The 22,588-nt window shown below is 36.5% G+C and overlaps 1 protein-coding gene across 4 annotated transcripts in view; it reads right to left on the bottom strand.

Annotated features, from left to right (window-relative positions):
- Positions 1 to 1,483: 1,483 nt before the first annotated feature.
- The window catches only part of LOC149228449 (exportin-4 protein), a 408,868-nt gene continuing 387,763 nt past the window's right edge, over positions 1,484 to 22,588 (bottom strand). For all 4 annotated transcript variants that reach the window (XM_089378212.1, XM_089378213.1, XM_089378214.1 and 1 more), the window contains exons 27-33: positions 3,878 to 3,985; positions 3,692 to 3,745; positions 3,507 to 3,584; positions 3,281 to 3,394; positions 2,862 to 3,058; positions 2,609 to 2,678; positions 1,484 to 2,033 (exon numbers count right to left, since the gene is read on the bottom strand). In XM_089378212.1, coding sequence (XP_089234338.1) covers positions 1,845 to 2,033; positions 2,609 to 2,678; positions 2,862 to 3,058; positions 3,281 to 3,394; positions 3,507 to 3,584; positions 3,692 to 3,745; positions 3,878 to 3,985 — 810 coding nt within the window. In that variant the 3' untranslated portion in view covers positions 1,484 to 1,844. The remainder of the gene's footprint in view (positions 2,034 to 2,608; positions 2,679 to 2,861; positions 3,059 to 3,280; positions 3,395 to 3,506; positions 3,585 to 3,691; positions 3,746 to 3,877; positions 3,986 to 22,588) is intronic.

Genomic DNA, 22,588 nt, shown 5'->3' with positions numbered 1-22,588 from the left:
GAAAAGATCCCCTCGGGTTGGCTCGGTCAATGTATTTCCCAAGTGCATTGCTAATCTTTTTGAAACTAGTATCATTCCAACAATATAGGGGCAAAAAAAGAAGCTTTACCCAAACAAGGATGGTAGATGGGACATCACTTCCAGTGTTAAACTTTGGGTTCCATCGATCCAGATATAAGCCTTGGCCCCCCATGAAGTAAGGCTTGCTTCAAAAGATCAAGTCCCAATCATCTTTGTTCTAAGAAAGAAAATAAATAAATAAATAAATAAATAAATAAAAAATAAAAAAAAATCTTTCCGCAGAAAGCCAAAGTGCTAAAACCCTTGATCATGAGTTTCCAATTGTGTTCAACCCACAAACCCATAACATGCGGGGAGGGTCGGATCCTTATGAATTGGCCTACCAAGCCACATCCAGCAAATTGCAGGGCTTGTGCTCTTGACTGTGGTGCAAATATCTTGACTTTTGGAATTTCTTCCAACAAGAATTTTTGTCCTTCATGTATTACAACCCATTTGCAACTAATGAGTTAACAACAATGATATTCAAAGCAAGGGGTTGTAGTGGAGGCAAAGACTCGTCTGATCTGGCCATCTAGCCACAAAAAAACATGGTATCCGCTGAAACTCTCATGTTAGTTATTGTTATAGAAGGCCCATTAAATAGTTGCCATTCAATAAATGTAATATGGTCCAATCATTAACGTAAGAGCCACTAGTAGTTAGGGTTAGGGTCCTAGATAACTATAAATAAGCACAAAGTTCTTATGAGATGTAAAGAATGAAGTCATCCATTAAATGACAAGATGAGATGTTAAGCAAGCTACTCCCTCAAAGACATTAATGATGGAAAGATTTATCTTATATTTCCATATAAAAAAAAAAAACAAAAACTATTATATAACAATACCCTATCTTAATTTTTATTTTTTTTGTATTTCATGAAATAAGAAAGCATTTCTATCATTTTATAGTTGGGTTTATGAACTAATATTCACATCTGAGGATTATAACCATTAAACATATATATGGAAATTAACACAAATGTGTCATATGACCAAAGGAGCCTCACAACACTTCATGTGAGCAAAAACAAGGGTGTTCAAATTTGGCACCAACCATAGACAACTATTATTACATTCTTAAAGGTTGTTTTTAATTTGGTTGTGTCGTATGTTAAGGCATGCTAGCCATGCTTATTTGTTTTGTATAATTTTCATGATGTTCATACATTGGTTGTATTTTGAATACAGACAAGGAAAAATATTTTAAACTGACCCATCTGTGTGACATGAGATGATTACACTTCATTTGTGTTCTGAACAGAGTTTTGTGCATAGCAGTCGCTAATATGCGCTGGATAAAAAATATTTGTAAGTACTCCTGTAAAAAGTTTTGTACTTGTCGCTTTGCCGTTAGTACAAAGATTGGTCACCTTCAATGCTTCCTTAAACTCATCCAAGTGTACGTAGACAACAACCCATTTATGCTATCTGAAGATGGTATTTATTTATCAACTTGATGTGCTGGGTACAAATACATTGCAGCAGAATATCAGTGAAGAAAACGATTCAGGATTACAAATTTCAAGTGATAGCCATGCTGCAACAGTGAAAACAGAACTTGAGAGCTGTGGCTGGCAATTTGAATCACTTGCTTTAATAAACAAAAAATATTAAGGATCATAATCCTAGAACAAGAGCAAATTAGAGCACATCATAGCTCAATTCGTAGAATTCTATTTACACATGAATGCAATCACAATCACAATGGTAGATTTTTTGGAGAGAATTTGGAAAACGTTTGCACTAATAATTGGACCATTATACATGAAAACATCTATGTTACATGGTCCGTAAAAAACCACGGACATCAACTAAAAAATTATGAAGGTTTTTCTTGAACCTCTGACGATTTATACGGTCAAGAGAAGATGTCAGGTTGTTTGAAGTGATCAACGCATGAAATGCTGTTTCCAGGCGAGACTGAAATCCGGCATTCTGCTGGCCCTGAAATAATTCTTGTGCCATCGTCTGTATATGCAACATTTAAAATTTAGTTGAATGACAAGTATAGAACAAAAAATTATTTTTGGTAGTTGCTATTTGTAACTCACACAACCCAATCCGAAAGCCAAAGTGTATCAACAATCATCAATGATAATTTGGTATAGCATCAAACATAGGTGGAGAAATAGCACGAATTTGCAGCATTTAAAATTTAGTTGAATGGCAAGTACAGAACAAAAATTTCTTTTTTAGTGGTGCTGTTTTTAAATCATGTAACCCAGTCCGAAAGCCGAAGTGTATCAAAATCATCAATGATAAATTTCGTATAGCGTCAAACATAGGTGCAATAATAGCCGAATTCCATTCATGGAGTCATTTCTAGGCCCATGCATGGCTTAATTGGAAGGAGTCGAATTTGAGAAACCTGACTCTCAAGCATATATACACCCTGAATCTTGGGCTCATCTTAACAGAAATATCAGCTTCTTGCAAACATGAAATTCATGTGTTCTACGAAAAAATGGAATAAATATGCCATGATAAAGAAAAGTAATATAAGCATGATGATGCTAGAACATTAAACACAGTTGTCTACAAACCTGGTAAAGAACCATGTTGCACATGATCAACGGTAAGAGAGCATCTGCTGAAGGATGTACAAGTTCATTGCTAAGACAAGCAGAACACAACTCGAGTATGAGTACACAAATCTCTCATGTAAAGAGTAACACGCTTGATAAATGAATTCAGCAAGTTTGTTTCACTAACTCAAATATATCTCCAAAAAACATTTACTTGCAATAGATAACTCAACATTCATGCAACCCATTATTTATTCTTAAGTATGCCTACCTATAATCCTCAAAAAGTAGGAGCTGCAGTAGAGAACGAAGGAAATGGGCCAAAACACCTTCTTGCGTTGCTCCATTAGGACCCTGCTTGCTTAAAGCATGAACTCCTAGACCTTCTTTGCCCTTACTAATTGCTTGGTAGTGGTACAATCCAATAGCACTCAACGCTATTAAAGTCATGTTAACAACTTCTGTATCCTGTCAAGGTAAGTATATAACATATAACAATTCTATAAAAGTAAAAAAATTTAAGTCTTTAGAATATAAACAAAAACTAACGAGTTCCAGATTTGGTTTTTCACAACACTGAGTGGTTCATTTGTATCTAAAATGGCATCAATCAGAAAATCTAACCAATGAAAAAACCATTGGAAGTAGAATATTTCTTGAAAAAACAAGGCAACAGATGTCGTTAATCACCTGATGGCGAAGACCAAAGTCAAGAGTTCCAACAATTTGTGCAAAGGCATCTGGGGCTAACTTTGCCACTTTCTCAGGGTACACCTCTAACATATGGACCAAGAGAGCAAAATACTGCAAAAGGGATATATTTCAATAAAACTCAGGTTGATACTGCATCTCAAAGGCAGTAACCAACTATTTGATTATCCTATAAAAATTATTTAATAAATCCAGAACATGCTACCTGGTGACAAAGTTTGGGATATTTCAAAAGGTCCAATGAAATAAGAGGGGTGATGATGTGCAAACCCAAGTAGACCGCCTGAAACAAAAGAAAGAGGATAGACATGGAGATTTCTCAATCAACACATTCAATGCACCTGCCGATGATCTAACTATGTCAAAACAAAAAGAAACATAGATTTTTACTTGAGCTACATCTGGAGTCTCAGCTTCGCCTTGAGAGTCAGAAGAGAAGTCCACCTGGAAGTTAAGATAACTCCTGAGCATGTCAGACATTCATATTCAATGAAATATAGTTGAACAGACTAGACATCAACATGGAAAATAATATGATGAAATTTCTCGTGCATGCAAAAAGCCAAAAATATTTACCAAATCTTTAGAGCAAAGATTAGTGAGTAGTTGAAGCAAAGCCCGCAAGTCCTTATACTTCTCTGTCTCTGTTTCATTTAACAAGTTTCTTGATCTAGCCAATGAAACCTGCATTAACCATATAAAAGTTGTCAGGGACAAACAACAGTGTTCCAACTCGAGCATGAACATACACATAACTCTCTGCTACCACAAACTGGATTTCAGAAAGTGTCCAGGGTTTACAACATATCCTAGGAATTTAGGAATTCATGAAATGGTGAGAAGAAAGACCAAAAATATATATTCTATGCATTTTTCTCATTGGCGATACCTAAATGAGAATAAAGATAATTTTTTACATGTTTATATGTTCAGATAAATCAAATTTGGAAAGATACCTTTCAACAGTTACAGCTCAATTGTTAAAACGAAGCATTGTTTCTATGAAAGTATATACTAATTGGAATCTAGGACAATCAAAAAGAGAATTTTAATACCCACTAAATATTACTTTCGTGTTGAACAAAGTACAAAAATAAATGCAGACAAAATAACAACTCTTTATGTATCAGTTTCCTTTGATATCATATATGCCTCTAGAGTCTAATGTCTTTGTTATCACAGAAACCCTCACTTATTGGAATAAAGTCCCATAGCCCACATGATGCCAGCTCTCCTCTGGCTAAAAGGGTGTAATATCCCCAATTTTGGTTTCCCTTATGATGTGGTTAGGGTGGATTTCTAGGGTTTGTGTTAGCCAGGTCACAAGAACGAGATTACATCATCTGTCGATGAAAAGTGACTTTCAGTGGCCAGAGAAATTGTGGAGGTAGATCAATCATTTTCTGGGAAAAGCTTGTGACTAGGAGGAAAAGCCCTCTAAGGGCTGCAACAAGGGCTAAGAGGGAGTTGAGGGCCCTAAAAAGGGTTGCCGCTAAGCCTAAATGGATAGCGGCCTAAGGGAAAGCCCCTTACGAGGCTGTGGCCTAAAGGAAAGGCCTGAAAAGGCATGATCAGCTCCAAAAGGCTTGCGGCCAAGCAAAGGAGGGGGGTCGAGGGCCTAAAAAGGCCTCTAAGGCTCACGGCTAGGGCAGAGGAGGACGGCTAAGCCTAAAGGCCCTAAGAAAATTTGAAACCCCTACAATTGCACAAAAATGCCAATGACCACTTCAAAAATGTTGGACGACTTCCCCTCTTCAGTTGGACGTTGAGTTGCTGGAAGCTGGGGAAGCTAGATCATACCCTCAAGGGCTTAGATCAACCTTCCTCGCTTGGATGAGTAGCCCAAAGAAAATTGTTGCTTCAAACCCTTGAGCTGCACAAACGAATAAAAAAATTCCAAACCCAATATATACATACAAAATTATAAAGCCCCAAATACCCAAGTGCTACAAAATAACAAGGGTTAAAAAGATAAAAAAATAATTTACAAAATTTACAATTTTACAAAATAAAATTACAAGCGCTCATTAGCATATTAATTCTTTTTAGCCCAAGATCAAATAATAATTTTGAAAATACTTTTTAAATAAATGATAATAGATGAATAATTTCGAAAGTTAGATTGACTAGATTGGCCAAAACCCTTCTGCAAAATTAATTACCACAACGAAATCTTACAGCCCAAACATAGTCGGCTCTTCCTCCCAGTTTGTCAACTTGGATCCCAAGGGTTAGCGTACACTCTATAATTTGCTCATGATAAAATTGTTAAATCATATGGTGAATCAGATCGCCTAAGATAACTTGTACCAGTAGAATGTTCTTATCACATACAAATGAAGTAACAATTTATAAAAAAAATTATTTAGCACAATAGGGGATAACACAAGCTAACACATAATGATAGACTAGCAAAAAAAAGAACACCATGAACTGAACCCCAAAGTCTTTCTATTATGATAAAATATGTTCCTAGTAGAGCAACAGCTGAATACCAACATTACAATCCAGAGATCATCATGACAATAGAAGCTAAATGGATTCTTTATATAGAGAAACCCTCCAAGTGGAAAATAACGACTAGTTGGCTTGATCCTCGTCAAAACAATCTCGACTATTGAAAATAGCTTAATATTTTAATCTCCATCGTCGAATTTTTTATTTTGAGAAAAATTCGAATTCTTCTTAAAAACCACTTTTAATTAATATTTTGGATTAATTTACTCAAAAAATTGGCTTTGACTTAACCACCAAATGGCTCAAATTTTTTTAAAATATTCATTTTTCCCTTGGTGGACCTCCAAAAATTGACTTCATTTTGACGCACGAATTTTTTATTATTTTCCACCTGGAGAGAAATTAATCTCTATAATTATTTTTGATTCCAAATTAATTAATTTTCTGGCTTATGATTTTTATTTAATTTAGCCAAAAAAATTAATTAATTGATTCTAGAGGGGATTAATAAATTTTTCCATCCTCAAATATTTTAGCCATGGTGCCTGACTGCGATGGCTCACACACAAAAATATTTTTACATCAAATAATTACAAATTCAACCCTTAGAAGGGAAAATACACATTTAGACCTCAATAGTTTACCCAATTCTGCGACACAATATGATCTAGTATGAAACTAAGTGTGCTTGTAATAAAATAATTTAGCAATAGTGTCTCACTACGAGGGACCATGTAGTAGAATTATTCCCAAACACATTTTTACAATAGACTCTATACAACACTACGACTCACCTAAGACGTTGTCAACAAATTCCGTTGCAGCTTTGGGGTTTAAGCTAGAAGAAAAACTTTGCCGATTAGGTGTGTTTACAAAACACAAAATTCAGGGAGGTTAAAAAACTTCCTAGGATGAAATACTTTGCCAAAATATGAGGCTTACCTAGGTGTTGCTACATAATTAAATAGTTATACTAGCATCATTTACAATCAAACTTGCAGAAATTCGGTTTACAATGACATATTTATGCTAGCAGATGACTTTGATCTTTGAAAGCTTCTCTTGACTTTCTTTCTCGCAATGTTGACAAAACTGTGGATAATAGGGCCAAGACCCCACTCAACCCCTACTTGGTTGGTGATCGAGTCTAGATGTTGAACAAGACCTCACTCCACCTTATCTAGTGTGTGATCAGGGTCTAGGACCTCACTCCACCCTTCTCGTGTGTGATTAGGGTCCAGGACCTCACTCCAATTTTGGTGTGTGATCAAGGTCCTCCAAGAGACACTCACTCAACGCTGCCTGTTGAGCCCTTTGGGTCTCTTGGATCCATTCTCCCTTTCCGGATAATCTCCATCCATGTTGTAGTAAAATCAACACTCCCTCACAATGAGATGGGTGATCTCCACGAGCCCCAACTTGTCTCTGAAGTACACGAACTTGTCCCTCACGAACTTATCCCTTGCCAACGGTTTCGTTAGAACATCAATTGTCTGCTCATCAGTGGAGATGTACTCGAGCTTTATTGCTCTCGTTTGTACCATGTCACAGATGTAGTGGTGCTTGATCTCAATATGCTTCAACTTGTCATGAAACAAAGGATTCTTTGAAAGCTTCATACAACTTTGATTATCACAGTGTCTCATCGTTGGTTCCAACTCTTGGCCGAACAAACCTGCAAACAACTTCTGGAGCTATACTGCTTCAGCCTTCGTTACAAGCCTCATTGGCTGCAATGTACCTCTGAGCAGTGCTAAGTGCGATCCACCTCTGCTTCCCACTCATCCACGATATCATAGTAGATCCCAAAATGAAGCATACTCCTGAGGTACTCTTCCTGTCTTCAGCACTTCTTGCCCAATTTGCATCTATATATCCCTGAAGTTATACATCCTTATTTGCAGCATACCTCAAGCCATAGTTCATTGTACCACACAAATATCTCCAGATGTGCTTTGCTGCAATCCAATGCTCATGTCTCGGTTCTACCTAGAACTGGCTCAAGGTGTTCATAGCAAAGGAAATGTTTGTCTTGGTGTTAACCAAATACATCAACATACCAATCAGCATTGCTACATAGATGGATCTACCAATCTAGAGGCAAAGCCTCTTAACTTTTTCAAGTTAGTCACCATAGTAGTCGTCATGGATTTGCAATCCATCATATCGAATCTCTGAAGGATCTCTATCACATACTTTCCTTGACTAAGGAAGACTTCACCATGTTTCTTCCATACTTCTAGTCCTAAGTAATAGTGCATCAACCCAAGATCCTTCATATCGAATTCAAACGCCAACTTCTTCTTGCACTAAATGATAAGAGGCTTGGCACTTGTTACAAGCAAATCATCAACATATAATAATAATAATATCACAGGTACATTCTTCACAATCGGCTTCGAATCAACTTCTTTTTTGGTAAATCCCAATCTTGTCAAATAACTTTTAATACGACCATACCAAGCACTTGAAGCTTGCTTGAGTCCATACAAGGACTTTTTCAGCATGCAAACATGACTCCTTTGCATGTACCTCAAATCCTTGAGGTTGCTCTATGTACACCCCTTCCTTAAATGCTCCACTGAGGAAAGCAACCTTCACATCCATCTAGTGTAGTTCCCATCCCGTGGAAACAACAATTCAAATGATGGATCGAATGGAGGTGTACCTGGAAACTAGAGCAAATGTCTCATCATAGTCTTCTCCCTCTTTCTGGGAGAATCCTCTAGCCAAGAACCACGCCTTATAATTGTCAATACTACCATCTGCAACAAGCTTTATCTTGTATATCCACTTGGAAGTCACTATTGACTTCCCTTCAAGCCTTTGCACATTTTCCCAAAACATCATTCTTCATGATTGATTAGTACTCCTCATTCATTGCCTTCTTCCACACATGTTGACTAGTTGCTTCTTCATACGGGGAAGGTTCTTCATCAATGAGTTTTGATATGAGAGATGCATAACTAGAGTTTCTCTTCGGTTTCATCACCTCTCTAGATGTGCCATCAGGAGCTACATGTCCTTCTGCCTCTTCCAATGTGGATCTATTCCATGTTGGTCTCTTCTTGATCTCAGGAACTATAACTAGTTCTACAAGATCTTGAGGCCCTTTTGGCCATTCAGTACATTCTGTACAACTTGAATGCTCCTCTCATGAGGCCTCCTACTTTACTTCTTCAAGGAATCTTCAGAGACTTCCTTAGACCTCCAATATGCCACATTTTCATTGAAGGTGACATCTTGACTGACCTCAATTCATCGTTGTTCTAGAATGTAAATTTTGTAGGCTTTTGAAGATTCACTATATCCAACAAATGTGCCTTTCTTTCTTAAAGGCTCAAGCTTGTTCCTCTTGTTGTATTTGTTTCTCGAAGGCAATTCTTGGCTGCGAAACTGTGCCAAGAAACCAAATCGACTAGACTATAGATTCAAGCTGGCCCTCGAACCAGAGGGGTCTCCCTCAAGTGTTACGAGGCTTTTTTTAACGTTGTTCATTGTCACTAGACAACAACCTTTGAAGCACAATGGCCAAATCTATTATTTGTTGTAGGTGGTTGCTGATGAATATCCAATCTCTACTCATAAATAAAGCCCTCTCTTGCTGAAACTTAATCAAAGTGCCAACGTCTAGTTCCGACAGAAAGACACAGCTTAAAGAGTTTGGTGGATGAATTGAAGAGAAATAAGATAATTAAGTATTCATATTGAATACTTAATCAACTAGATTTAGTAGATGCATGTAGAAAACTTCTACAGCCAAACAATTATACATTCAAGAGATGACAGAAGGCAACAATTAAATGATTCAAAGGAGCTAATTCAAACAGATTGTTTAATTAGCTAATCTCCATAATGATGATAACTTTGCAGCGGGTTGTCAAGAAGGTAGATACTCAGGCCCAGCCTTTCCCTAACTCCTATGTTACCTTGAACATATGCATAAACAAATTATGGTATACAGGGAAGACATACATGAGAAACAATTTTTGTCATGAAACTCAAGCCAAAATACTTCAATTAAAATTCTTGTAATAAAAGTCTTTACAAAAATGGCAGCGTTTTGGCATCAAAAGCCAACCCTTTTACAATGAAAATTGAAACAATATATAGGAAAACATCTTCCTCAAACTGTCACTAGTCTATAGAAAACAAATCATATCAAATAAACTAAACATACAGTATGCTATAGAAAATCTGTAAATGGCAGAAAGTCTTTTGCCTTTAATTCTGGGAGTGATCCTTTAGTTTCTGATTCTTTTGCTAAGAAATTTGAAGTTGTTTAAGATTCTTCCCTGTAAATTTGGACATGTTTGCTTGACTACTGACTCTGCCTTAATCTTCTGCTTGTCGATCTTTTGCCTCAAAATCTATGGGTTGTTGAAGATGCTCCCTAAAACTCAATTAATATGCCCATAATTTGGTTGACTGATCCCTTTTTATAGAATTGATTAATCCCTTGTCCTTTGATAAAATGCTTTGATAATTCAATTAACTTAATTATCCTTCAGGTAATTAACCATTGTCGAAAAATTTGCAAATGAATTTGGAAATCATTAATTTTTTGTCACTCTCTAATTTTCAAAAATATAAATCTTAAATTTTTGGGAATAAGATATTTTGATAAAAATATTTCCCAAAGACCTATCAAATTTCCATAAAAATAATTCCTTCCTGTGGTTTTGAAAAACCATGTCTTGCTTTACTATTCCTTTCCTCATGAATTTCATAAAGCAAATCCTGAAATATTTCCTCAAATGATTTTATCCAGTAAAACCATCCATTGTCTGAAATCCATATATTTCCTCAAATGATTTTATCCAGTAAAACCATCCATTGTTTGAAATCCATGTCTTGTTTTTTCCTGAATTTATATATTTATGAATAAATAAGATTCATAAATATATTTCATAAAACCATCAACTGATTTCTTTCCCATGGTTTTTCCATGATTGGTAAAATATCAAATCTTTGGATAAGATTTATCCAAAACATGTATCCTCATTTTCCCTCATTTTACTGAGCCTCCTCTTATTCACCCATAATCTCATTCTAGTAAAAATAAAAACAAAAACCATGTCTTGTTTTGCCATGATTGGTAAAATATCTTTTAGTTTTCCTTTTTACTTTTGTAAAATCTTTGGATAAGATTTATCCAAATTTTCTCTCACGGGCATTTTCCTCTTTATAATTATTTTTATTCTTATTTTCTCTCTGTAAAATTTTATTTTCACCTCTGTAAAATTATTCCACAAGGAGGAAAAATCTCTTTCTAGCATTGGAAATTCCATGTTTGGTATTTTGGAACATGTATCCTCATTTTACTGAGCCTCCTCTTACCTCAAGCTTTCACCCATAATCTCGTTCCAGTAAAAATAAAAAAGTTCCCTCGATTATTCCCTTGATACACACTTTATAATTTTTAAATTTGTTTGCATACCTAACATTTAAAAATTTGAATCAATGTAAAAAAATGGTTTTACAACGGGGTATAATTTTTAAATTTGCTTGCATGCCTGACATTCCTGCCTAACATTTAAAAATAATGGTTTTATGGTTTTACAACGGTCTTGCGGGGGTAGTAGATACTAAATGGTTTAGGTTTTTCCTCTTTATAATTATTTTCCTTCTTATTTCTCTTTGTAAAATTTCATTTTTACCTCTATAAAATTATTCCACAAGGAGGAAACATCTCTTTCTAGCATTGGAAATTCCATGTTTTGTATTCTAGAACATGTATCTTCATTTTACTTCATTTACTGAGCCTCCTCTTACCTCAAGCTTTCACCCATAATCTCATTCCAATAAAAATAAAAATGTTCCCTCGATTATTGCCCTTGATAGATAGACACTTTATAATTTTTAAATTTGTTTGCATACCTCATAGACATTCCGGCCTAACATTTGAAAATTCGAATCAACGTAAAAAAATGGTTTCACAACAGGGTATAATTTTTAAATTTGCTTGCATGCCTCGTAGACATTCCTACCTAACATTTAAAAATTCAAATCAATGGAAAAAAATGGTTTTACAATGGTCTTGCAGGGTTAGTAGATACTAAATGGTTTAGGTAGAGGGGTCCTGCAATGCATGAGATGGGGACAACTGTAAAAAGAAGTAAGAGTGAAACAACTTTGCGGAGGGGGGTAGGAGTAGTTTATTCAATGTAAAAAAATGGTTTTACAACGGTCTTGCGGGGGTAGTAGATACTAAATGGTTTAGGTAGAGGTGTCCCGCAATGCATGAAATGGGGACAATTGTAAAAAGAAGTAAGAGTGAAACAACTTTGCAGAGGGCAGTGGGAGTAGGTTAAAGGTTGGATAGGAAACCCCCCGCAAACCATAGATTTGTAGGTAATTTATATAATGGTATTTTAATGTGAAATGAAGGATTTATTACTTCACACATCTTGAGGTAATTGATATAATGGTATTTTAAAGTGAAATGCAGGATTTGTTACTTCACACATCTTGAGCTAATTTATATAATGGTATTTTAATGTGTGAAATGCAAGGTGAGGACATAGGTTTGGTTTGACTCGTTGACTTTGAATTTTGATCACCCGTAATACATGGTAACAAGTTGACTCAATATTTTAAATAAATAATTTTATAAAAAATTATAATTATATATATTAAATATTTTATAAAATTAAATTTTATTTAATCAAAACTACTAAAAATAACTCAGAAACATATGTGATTCTGATACTTAGAGATTGGGCTGACTCAATATTTTTAATGTAAGTTCAATATTTTAAATAAATAATTTTATAAAAAATATAACTATATATATTTTATAAAATTTTATTTTATTTAAAATCAAAACTATTAAAAATAACTCAGAAACATTTATAAAAACCTTAGAGACAATTCATCCTTTAGCAATGGAAAGGGTTAAATGGAATGATATTTAAAGGAAGGCATTTTCCAAGGCAAGGATAAGATTGAAGGAAGGAGTGGCGAATTTTGGAAAATTTCAAAAAAAATTGTAACTTTTAAAGTTATCAGAAAAAGTAGTTTCCAACTAAGGATTGCTTCTCCCTATGGGATGTAGAGAACCTGTAGACCTGTGTCTTGTATCTGTTGGGCATGGAATCATTATCAAAAATAATTGTCTACAACCTATGATAAAAACCTGTAACCAACAATCCAAAATCTGCAATCTGTGGCCTGAAACCTGTAAACTGCCAACTAAAATCAAATTATCAGCTACTGCAAGTAAAAGTAATTACAACAATGCTTAATCCATTGGGCTAGTGGAGTCAATAGTCAACAAATGTTCTTCTTCCCATCTCTTACAGATTGCACTTCAAGCAAAACTGACAACATACTGCAACTGGAATCCAAATTGAAACAACTGTTGATCTATTACACACTGAAATTTATTTATTCTGAAAACCACACACTACATACTGAATTCTGAAAATTACTAATTCAATCCCACACAACCTCTATCTAACTGAGTTGGAAATCTGCACTGTTAGGTGTAGTATTGGGATTGATTGACAGGTCACCTTGTAGGCAGCTGAAGATATGAAAGATATTTACAATATGAAACATAAACTCCATAGGCAACTGATACTTACAGGTGAACTTGGAAAGCTGCATCGTCTGTTGATGTTTGAAATTTTTTATCATTGCCATAAGGAAGAATGTTATGAACTTAAATTCATAAAAATTAATTAAAATATTAAAATATTATTTAAATAAGTAAATTATTAATTATAATCAATTAATTAACAAATAATTAGCTAAATGAAGAGACATTAGTCCCCAAGGGACATGTCTCTCTAATTAGGCATAGCCAGTCAACACCTATTAAAGAGCATCGCCTCAGCCTTGTAATCATCATTCGAATTTTATCAATTAATATATATATTACATTCAAAACTCATTTGGTGTATTTTTACAGTTAAATGGCAAATTAGAAATTTTATTTCTAACAGTGGTATCAGAGCCAAACTCCTTCTAGTGACACCCACGACAACCTGCTAGTCGTCAGGCCCTACGGGCCTCCCATCCCTAGCCTATTCTATTGTTTCACTGTTGTAGACCGAACAGGCTTGGGTTCGCGGTTTCCAGGCTTAGCGGCATGAAGGAACGGCTGCAGATCGAACAAGCTTGTGTCGGGTTCCAAGTTCAATGGCGTGAAGGAACGACTAGCCGTAAGACAACTGACATCTACGGGGTTTTTCCGTAGCTCCATGGCGTGAAAGGCATCTGCAGGTTCGGGAATACCATCTTTGTGGGTCGACAAAGTTTCAGTCGTTGTGGCCGTGCCGGCGCAGGTGTTGACCAGTCTTAATCATCGTTCGTTCAATCCGTTTGTGTCCAGTCATGGCCTGTTCTCGGGGTCAACGGTCATACATGTCAGCATCATAACCTGTATCAATCGAACAACGTTTGCGTAAATCATAACATATCATTTAATTATAAATTATATAATATATAACTTATAATCTATGAAACCGGATTCGTCCTATAGGCCACACGAATCCCGAATCCATCGTGTCCGACACGATTCTCTCGAGATTCGCGTCCAAAAACCATGACACGTCATGTCCTATTTTGACACATCGAATCTGACTGCGTGTCACGATTTTGGCAGCGTGTCCTATTTTCCAAGAGTTGTTAGGCGACAAAAGTGACCTGCGCGGGTATGAAAAGGCCGCATTTGGTCATTACAGCCACGCATATTTTCATTTGGCAAGCGTTTTGGCAACTTAATGATCAAGTCTAGGCCCTAGTATTGATATGCTATTCATGGTAATGTTAAATTCTTAAAGTAAAAGTGACATTATCCTTAATCTTCATTTTCATCCTTTTACTTAAATTTTTAACATTACCATGAAATGACTCATAATGTTTGAGAGTGGTTCCGGCCTCTTTGAATTTCATATGAAGAAAGTAGAATTTTAGATTTCATTCAAAATCTAGCAGACTTATCAGTTTTTCAAGATTTTAGGATTGGGGGATTGCAATGTTTCCATTGAATTTTGTCATGTATTAGGATATGGAACTCCTATTTAATCAAGAGCACCAATCCCTCTATGTACCTTGATGTTAGTGACATTGGTTGTCGAACTCCTGTATCATGACCCTCCTAAAAATGTACGCATCACTCAAACAAAATCTTGACTTGACATGTTATGCTTGTTCTATCTTATGTTAATGCTTAAAGGGTGATATTAATGACAAAGATCCCTATACAGATACAGAGGTAATGACAAAGATACCTCTGGATATTAATGCTTAGAGGGTGATATTAATGACAAAGATCCTGATTTTCCAACAAGACTAAAAAATTAGACATTTCTCGTGGTAGCAAGAGGGCCAAGCATAAGAAATAGATAATAGATTGGCATGTATTTGGATTTTGTATGTACTATGCATGCTAATAGCTATAGATGAAGATCTATATTTGAAATCAATAAATTTGTATCATTAATTAAAATTTGTGTAAGAAATATCTAATTTCTAATATATATATATATATATATAATGAATCCTACGTGTCTTGTTTCGGGGGGTCAACGTATCTGGACTCTGTATCCGACAGCACGAATCCCAAATCCCCGTGTTAGGTGACTTCGCTTATAATTATATAACATATATACAATTTAAAAAAATAAATTATTATTATTTTATATTAAAAAAATAAAAGAATTGGGTTTGGTAGGAAAAAACGAAACAAAGTGGCAAGCAACAACAATGACGATATAAACGCCTAGATAACGTCAAAAAGTCAATTAGTAAGCAGGCCCAGATGGCCAACGATATCTCTTATTTAAAAAACTTGATGAGCTGGCGTTTCAGAGAGACTAATCCACCTTCAGCTACACAGAGTCCCAAGACTCCGAAAGATGAGAATTCTCTAGAGCATGAGTTCTTGAGGAATGAGAAGCGGATCCCACAAATTCATTTCGAAGGAAGCCTATAATATACTAAATCTTCCGAAAGGAACCATCTTAAAATAAAAAATGAATTACTTAAGTATGACGGTAAGAACTATAAGGGCATTGTCGTATGGGTAAATAAGATGGACACAATTTTTTAGCAAACCCTCCACTCGGCAAGCAAAAAAGAGTCACGACTGCATCAAACTACTTAGAAGCATAAGCGTACAATTGGTTTTTGTGGTGGTCGTCTAAATGTACAGGTTGTTCGTTCAATTGGCAAAACTTTAAAAATGCCCTGTTAAAGAGGTTTCATGATGATGAGGAGGATGGCGTCTATGAGAGATTTGTTCACCTAAAACAAAAAGGATCAATGAGTGAATACACTCACGAATGGGAAGTATTAGGAGTAAGGCAAAGAGGGTTCTCAAATGAGGCGCTGCTAAAAATGTATCAATGTGGCCTTAAAGATTACATTTGCGAAGAATTAAAATTGCATAAACCAATGTTGCTTGGGAGCGGGAGCGACCATTTTCAGAAGCTCCCGGTTTGGGAGTGAATCCAAGAGCGATTTTTTAAATATATATATATATATATATATATATATACATATATACATATATATATATATATATATATATATATACATATATATATATATATATATATATATATATATATATATATATATATTATATTTTTTAATTTTTGATACATATATGTCAACAAAAACATGTAGAATGATGAATTAGACATAAACATAAAAAAACATAGATTGATCATTGAACCATATCACATCAATCATCTAGAAATTATAATCGTCATCAACCATGTCCACAAGTTAGTAAAATACATATTACAACTGCAACATATTGAGTCTCGTGAATCATGATTCATCAAATTCAATCTTAAAGTTTCAACTTCAAGCTTTCAAAATTGAAAATTCAATAACATTTATCATCATTGATCACCAAAGTTGTACTTGTAAGCTAAGTAACTAAGTTTAACCATTACAAGAAGTAATATCTTAGATATTTCTAAGTCCTAACTTCTAACTGTTAACATGATATGAAATGTTATAAATTTATAAAATGAAACATGAATAATGAAATGAAATGAAACAACTTTAGTCTTTCACGAAGCATCATATTCATAATTCACAATCATTACCAATGAGTTATAATTGCCAAGGCCCAACTTCAAACTTCAAATTTTCATTGTCACAGGGATATATTGTTTACAAAAAATATCATTATGACATGAAAGAGTCAAGAGTCGAGTCAAGGACTCAAAACTCAACAATTATGAAAACTAAAGTCTAATAGAAACTAAAAAAGACAAGTAAACTGTAAATCTACATGTGGCCCTTGCCACGAGAGTCTCCAGGAGTATGAGCAGGTCGTGGTGGTCTTCTAGGAGTCTCCCGCACAGACCGACGACCAGAACTAGAACCTCCACGTGAGGGTGTAGATGGAGGTGGCGACAACAAAGGAACAAGACTCGGACCTCGAGCACTGCTACTAGATGGTGGAGGTGGAGGTGGCATGGCTACTGCAGCTGCTTCATCTTCATCCCTTACAAGTTCCTCTTCCAGTTCTTCAAGATGTACACTGCCATCCTCTAAATTGTCATCCTCTAGGTGATTGTCCCAAATTTTATATGTGGGATCCTCATAAGCCCGATCACAGTAATGACTCAACAACCTCAAGTTGTAGTGCACATAAACCAAGCTTTCTGCTCGGTTTTCATTGAGTCTGTTTCTTTTCACATTATGTATGTAGCTGTAGGTGCTCCAACACCTCTCTGCAGAAGAAGTATTTACAACCTGTGAAAGAACCTTTTTTGCCAATTTTGGCAAAAGGCCCTGGCCGCCATATGTTTCCCACCATGTGAGAGTATCAAATCCATCTCTGTCGTCCATTGCATGGAAGTTACCATACAAACCAGTGCCACTGAAGTATCTGCCTATTTCAAGGCGCACAACTGCACATTCATCCCTGTCAGGTACCAACTTTTCTAATGCTTCCAAATATCCTCTAGTTACCTCTGCATCTAAATGGGGTTCGGTCCTAACCCCAACCCCTGGTGCAGGTTGGCCCAACCAAGATGTAGAGTAGTATTTTGGCGTAAGAATATACGCCAAGCAATGTAGTGGAAGATTAAGTCTATTCCACCGTTCACACACACAATCGTGAATCAGATTGTACAAGTCGGGATCTCTGTTATGAACAATATCTTTTATTTCCCCCAACATGGTATCCATCTGCTCATACACCTCGCCAATCACTGGTTTGTCTGTATCTGCAAACAGAATCATGTGATAAATGGGCTTGGTGAAATCCAATACTTGCCTCACACTTGTCCAAAACTGACCATCAAGAGTGACCTCCTCCACCAGTTCAAAACCTCACCTGTCAGTTGCATTTGTAGCCCTTTCCTTTAATACCTGCCAATGTGGACTTGATACCATGCTAGCCAATGACTCTCTTACCTTCAAAAGGCGCCTGAAGGTGAGGTAATAGCTACCAAATCTGGTCTTTGCAATCTTCAACAACTCCAATCTCGAGTGACTGCAGAAAAGGCCATGGGTATTGGTATGATTTGTAATAAATTTTATTATTTGTTTGCCTTTCTTGTACAAATCACCAATCCATTGGTATTGTGCATTTTTGTTTTTGACAACATCATGCATCAGAAGGTTCAATGTGTGAACCAAACATGCAGACCAAAATATGTTGGGGTATTTATCCTCAATAATTGCTCCTGCTGCCTTACAATTAGGAGCATTATCAGTGATGACTTGGATGACATTGTATGGCCCAATACGGTCAATTGTTTCAATTAATGCTTCTGCAATGTTGATGGCGGTCCTGAAATTGTCTGAGTAATCATGTGCAGTTAGAAAGATGGGACCACTAACAGACACAGCAAGAACACTTATCAATGGCTTGCCTTTTAAATTTGTCCATCCATCAGATACAATGGACACCCCATGGTCAGTCCAAGAACTTGTCATTCTATTCAAAGAATGTGATATTTTTGCTTTTTCATGATCAAGGCCAACGGTTCTTGCCTTGTCATACCCAGGGCTCTTGTATCCTTTAGGGGCATCATTTATGGCAGAAACCATTTCGTGCCAATAAGGTGAGCGAAGAACATTGAATGGTATCCCACATCCATAGAGAAACCTGTAAACCTTTGAATCCACATCATTCCTACACCCCTCATCAAGGAAATCTGATATGGTTCTACGCCTTAAAGATGATGACCCTGTGCCTCCATATCCACTGCCTTGGGAGGATGCTGAAGGAGTTCTTTGTGATTGTGAGCTTGGTTGAAAGAAACCCCTTGATTTTTTTAACTTGTATTGGGCTTCCTCATCTTCCCTTATGTATTTGGCTCTATCCGCTGCTGACACCACTGGACAAGTTTTGATTCCTATTTGTTTGTCTCCATCCCATGGCCTTTTCCCCCAGAGGTGTCTTCTAGCACGGGTGTATGAACCTGTGTAATCATTGTTGCAATGGGGGCAATGAAATTTAGTGGTTCCACCCCCTCTCCCTATTTTAGCCCTGTTAACATATTTCCACAAAGGGGTTTGGTCTTGTTTAATTTTTTTGAGGGTCATGTTCACTCTCCTCCAGCTCCTCCTCACCGGGGTTTTCATCAATTTGACTTTCTCCAACTTCTTCATCCCCCTCTTCAGTTTGGCCCCTCCATTTCCTACTCTCCAGCACCATAATAACCATAAAAGGGACCAAGAAGAGGAAAATGCTAAGAAATATAGCCAGGTCCATGGTGTTTGATGTTTGTAGGGTTTTGAATCTACAAATTAATTTAATTTATTGGGCTCAATTAATTTAATTTATTAATTTAATTTAAATTCATGATTTTTAAACTAAATAAACTAAATTAAATTAACTAAATTACTACCTAACTAAATTAAACTAACTAAACTAGCTAAATTACTAAGTTACTTAACTCTTTGCAGGCTTGCTCCTCGCTCCTCGGCGCTTGCTCCTCGCTTCTCCTTGCTCCTTTTCTCTTGCTCTCCATGAAACTCAACTCAATGAAGTGATAATGAATTTTTTTTAGGCCCATTGGGCTTTTAAAACAATTTTTTTTTAAATTTAATTTATTTCGGGTCCGCGGAATTTTTTTCCGCCGGATTGCTCCCGGCGCCGCCCGAAACGCTCCCGGAGCGATTTTTTAATGTTCGGGAGCGATCGCTCCCGGGCTTAAAATTTCGCTCCCGAAGTGACGGAGCGATCGCTCCCTACAGCGATCCTGAAAATGGCAGGGAGCGGAATTTTTTTTTTGGGAGCGCGCTCCCAAGGCACTTTGGAGCCGCTCCCGCCCGGAGCACGATTCGGGAGCGGGTTCGGAGGGGGGGGTGCTCCCCCGCAACTCTGGCATAAACCCAAAACCATTGAGGAAGCTAGACACGCAGCCATAGTTATCGAGCGGAAATATAAACTTCACAAAGCACCATATGCTAGTAACAACAGAACTAACAACTATTCCAAGGGGTAGGCAGGTAAACCCTCATCAGAGAATACTAGCAACTACGTTCCACCACCATTACGAAATGAGGGGAAACAACAATCTAGTGTCGAAAGGAAAAAGGATGGCAAATGCTGGAAGTGCGGAGACAAATATTACATAGGACACAAATGCGCAACACAAAAATTGTACAACTGTGAAGCCGAACAAGAAGAGGAATCTTCAGAAAACAGCTCTGACGAAGAGGAAAATGAAGAAAATGTAAACCCTAGTCCAAAACCAGAAGAATATATGGCACAAATATCCCTAGCAGCCATCATAAGGATAGCTCAACCACAAACACTGAAGCTTAAAGGTCACATCAAGAAGCAAAGCGTTATAGTTCTAGTAGACTCAAGAAGTACACACAACTTCGTAGATGTCAATGTTGCAAAAAGATTGAACATTTTTGCTTACCCGGTAGCAAATTTAAAAGTTATGGTAGCAGATGGAAAACGTATAGATGGAGTAGGCAAGTGCCATAAGGTTAAGTTGCAATTAAGCGACTATGCAATGGAGTCAAGTTTTTATACAGTTCCCCTAGGAGGAGTAGATGTCATTTTAGGTGTACAATGGTTAAAAACACTAGGCACATATTCAGCAAATCACATAAAGCAGTTCATTAAATTCAAATGGGATGGAAGGAAATATAAGTTGTTCGGGTTTCAGGCACCACCAACGCAAGTCATCTCCGCTCAATAGATGAAGAAACTTATTTGCAAGGGGGCACCAACATTTGTCGCACAATGTTAGTAGTTGGAATTATTATCGACAAAAGGGACTCATCAACCATCAGAGATTTCATCCTTGATTCAGAAATACGAGAAGGTTTTCCAAGATCTACCAATGAAGTTACCCCCTGAGAGGCAAATTGAACACATTATCGAAGTCAAACCAGCCTCAACACCAGTAAATGTTAAGCCATATTGTTAACCCCATCACCACAAGACATAAACAGAACGTTTAATACAAGACCTACCGAAGCATTGAATCATTACGAAGAGTAGAAGTCCATACGCTACACCCGTAGTATTGGTCAGGAATAAGGATGGATCCTTCCGATTATATAGATTACAGAGGTTTAAACAAAATCACTATTAAACATAAGTTTATGATTCCGTTCATTGATGAAATCCTAGATGAACTACACGGTGCAGAATACTTTTCCAAATTAGATCTAAGATCAGGCTACTACCAAATTAAGATGTCGAAAAGACATCATTCAGGACTCATGAAGGGCATTATGAGTTCAAGGCCATGCCATTTGGATTAACAAATGCGCCAGCCACCTTCCAAGCAACCATGAATGAACTCTTTCACCCTTATCTACAGAAGTTTGTATTAGTTTTCTTCGATGATATTCTAGTCTACAGTAAGACTTGGAAAGAACATATCAAACATCTGGAAAAAGTATTGTTTGTATTGGAAAAGAACCAGTTTTATGCCAAGCTATCAAAATGTATGTTTGGGCAAAAGGAAGTTGAATACCTAGGACATATTATATCCAAGGAAGGAGTCCAAGTGGATCCCAACAAAATCAAGGCAATCAAAGAATGGCCCAAACCCAAGAACATATCCAAGCTAAGGGGATTTTTAGGTTTAACTGGGTATTACAGAAGATTTATAAAAAATTATGCACATCTGACAACACCCTTGACCAATTTGTTAAAGAAGAATGCTTTTCAGTGGAATGACCAAGCAAAAGGGTGTTTTGAGAAAGTAAAGGAAGTAATGTCAACCACACCAGTAAGTCTTGACTTCTCAAAACAATTCATAGTCGAATGTGAAACTTCTGGGTTCGGAATTGGAGTTGTATTAATGCGGAATCGGAGTTGTATTAATGCAAGAAAACCACCCTATAGCATTTGAGAGTAGAAAACTTAATAAACGAGAAGGCTTAAAATCAACATACCAAAAGGAGATGCTCGCCATCATACATGCTTTGACAAAGTGGTGCCAATATTTGCTTGGAAGTAAATTTTCAATCCGAACCAACCACAATAGTCTTCAGTTCTTACTTCAGCAAAAGACATTATCAACAGAACAACAGAAGTGGATGGAGAAGTTGTCAGCCTTCGACTTAGAAATATTACACAAGAAGGGAAAGGAGAATGTCGTAGCTGATGCACTCTCACGTAAGGATGACGACCACACAACATGTGCCGCCATGATAGTTGTTCCAGAATGGTTGGACAAAATATGAGCCAAATATGCCAAGGATGAAGATTGTGACTCCATGATTAAGGATATCAGTCAGCATACCAACTTCGAGTGGAAGAATGACATCTTATGGTACAAGGGTAGAATTTACCTAACACCCACATCCAAATTTAAGGTGAAAATACTAAAAGAGTCTCACAATTCGCCAGCAGCCGGACATGTCGGATTC

This window comes from Pinus tabuliformis, chromosome J (assembly GCF_031772625.1).
Source record: "Pinus tabuliformis cultivar Carrire ecotype Pingquan chromosome J, CPIR1, whole genome shotgun sequence".
Classification (NCBI taxonomy): domain Eukaryota; kingdom Viridiplantae; phylum Streptophyta; class Pinopsida; order Pinales; family Pinaceae; genus Pinus; species Pinus tabuliformis.
This window is presented reverse-complemented; position numbering and strand designations above follow the sequence as displayed.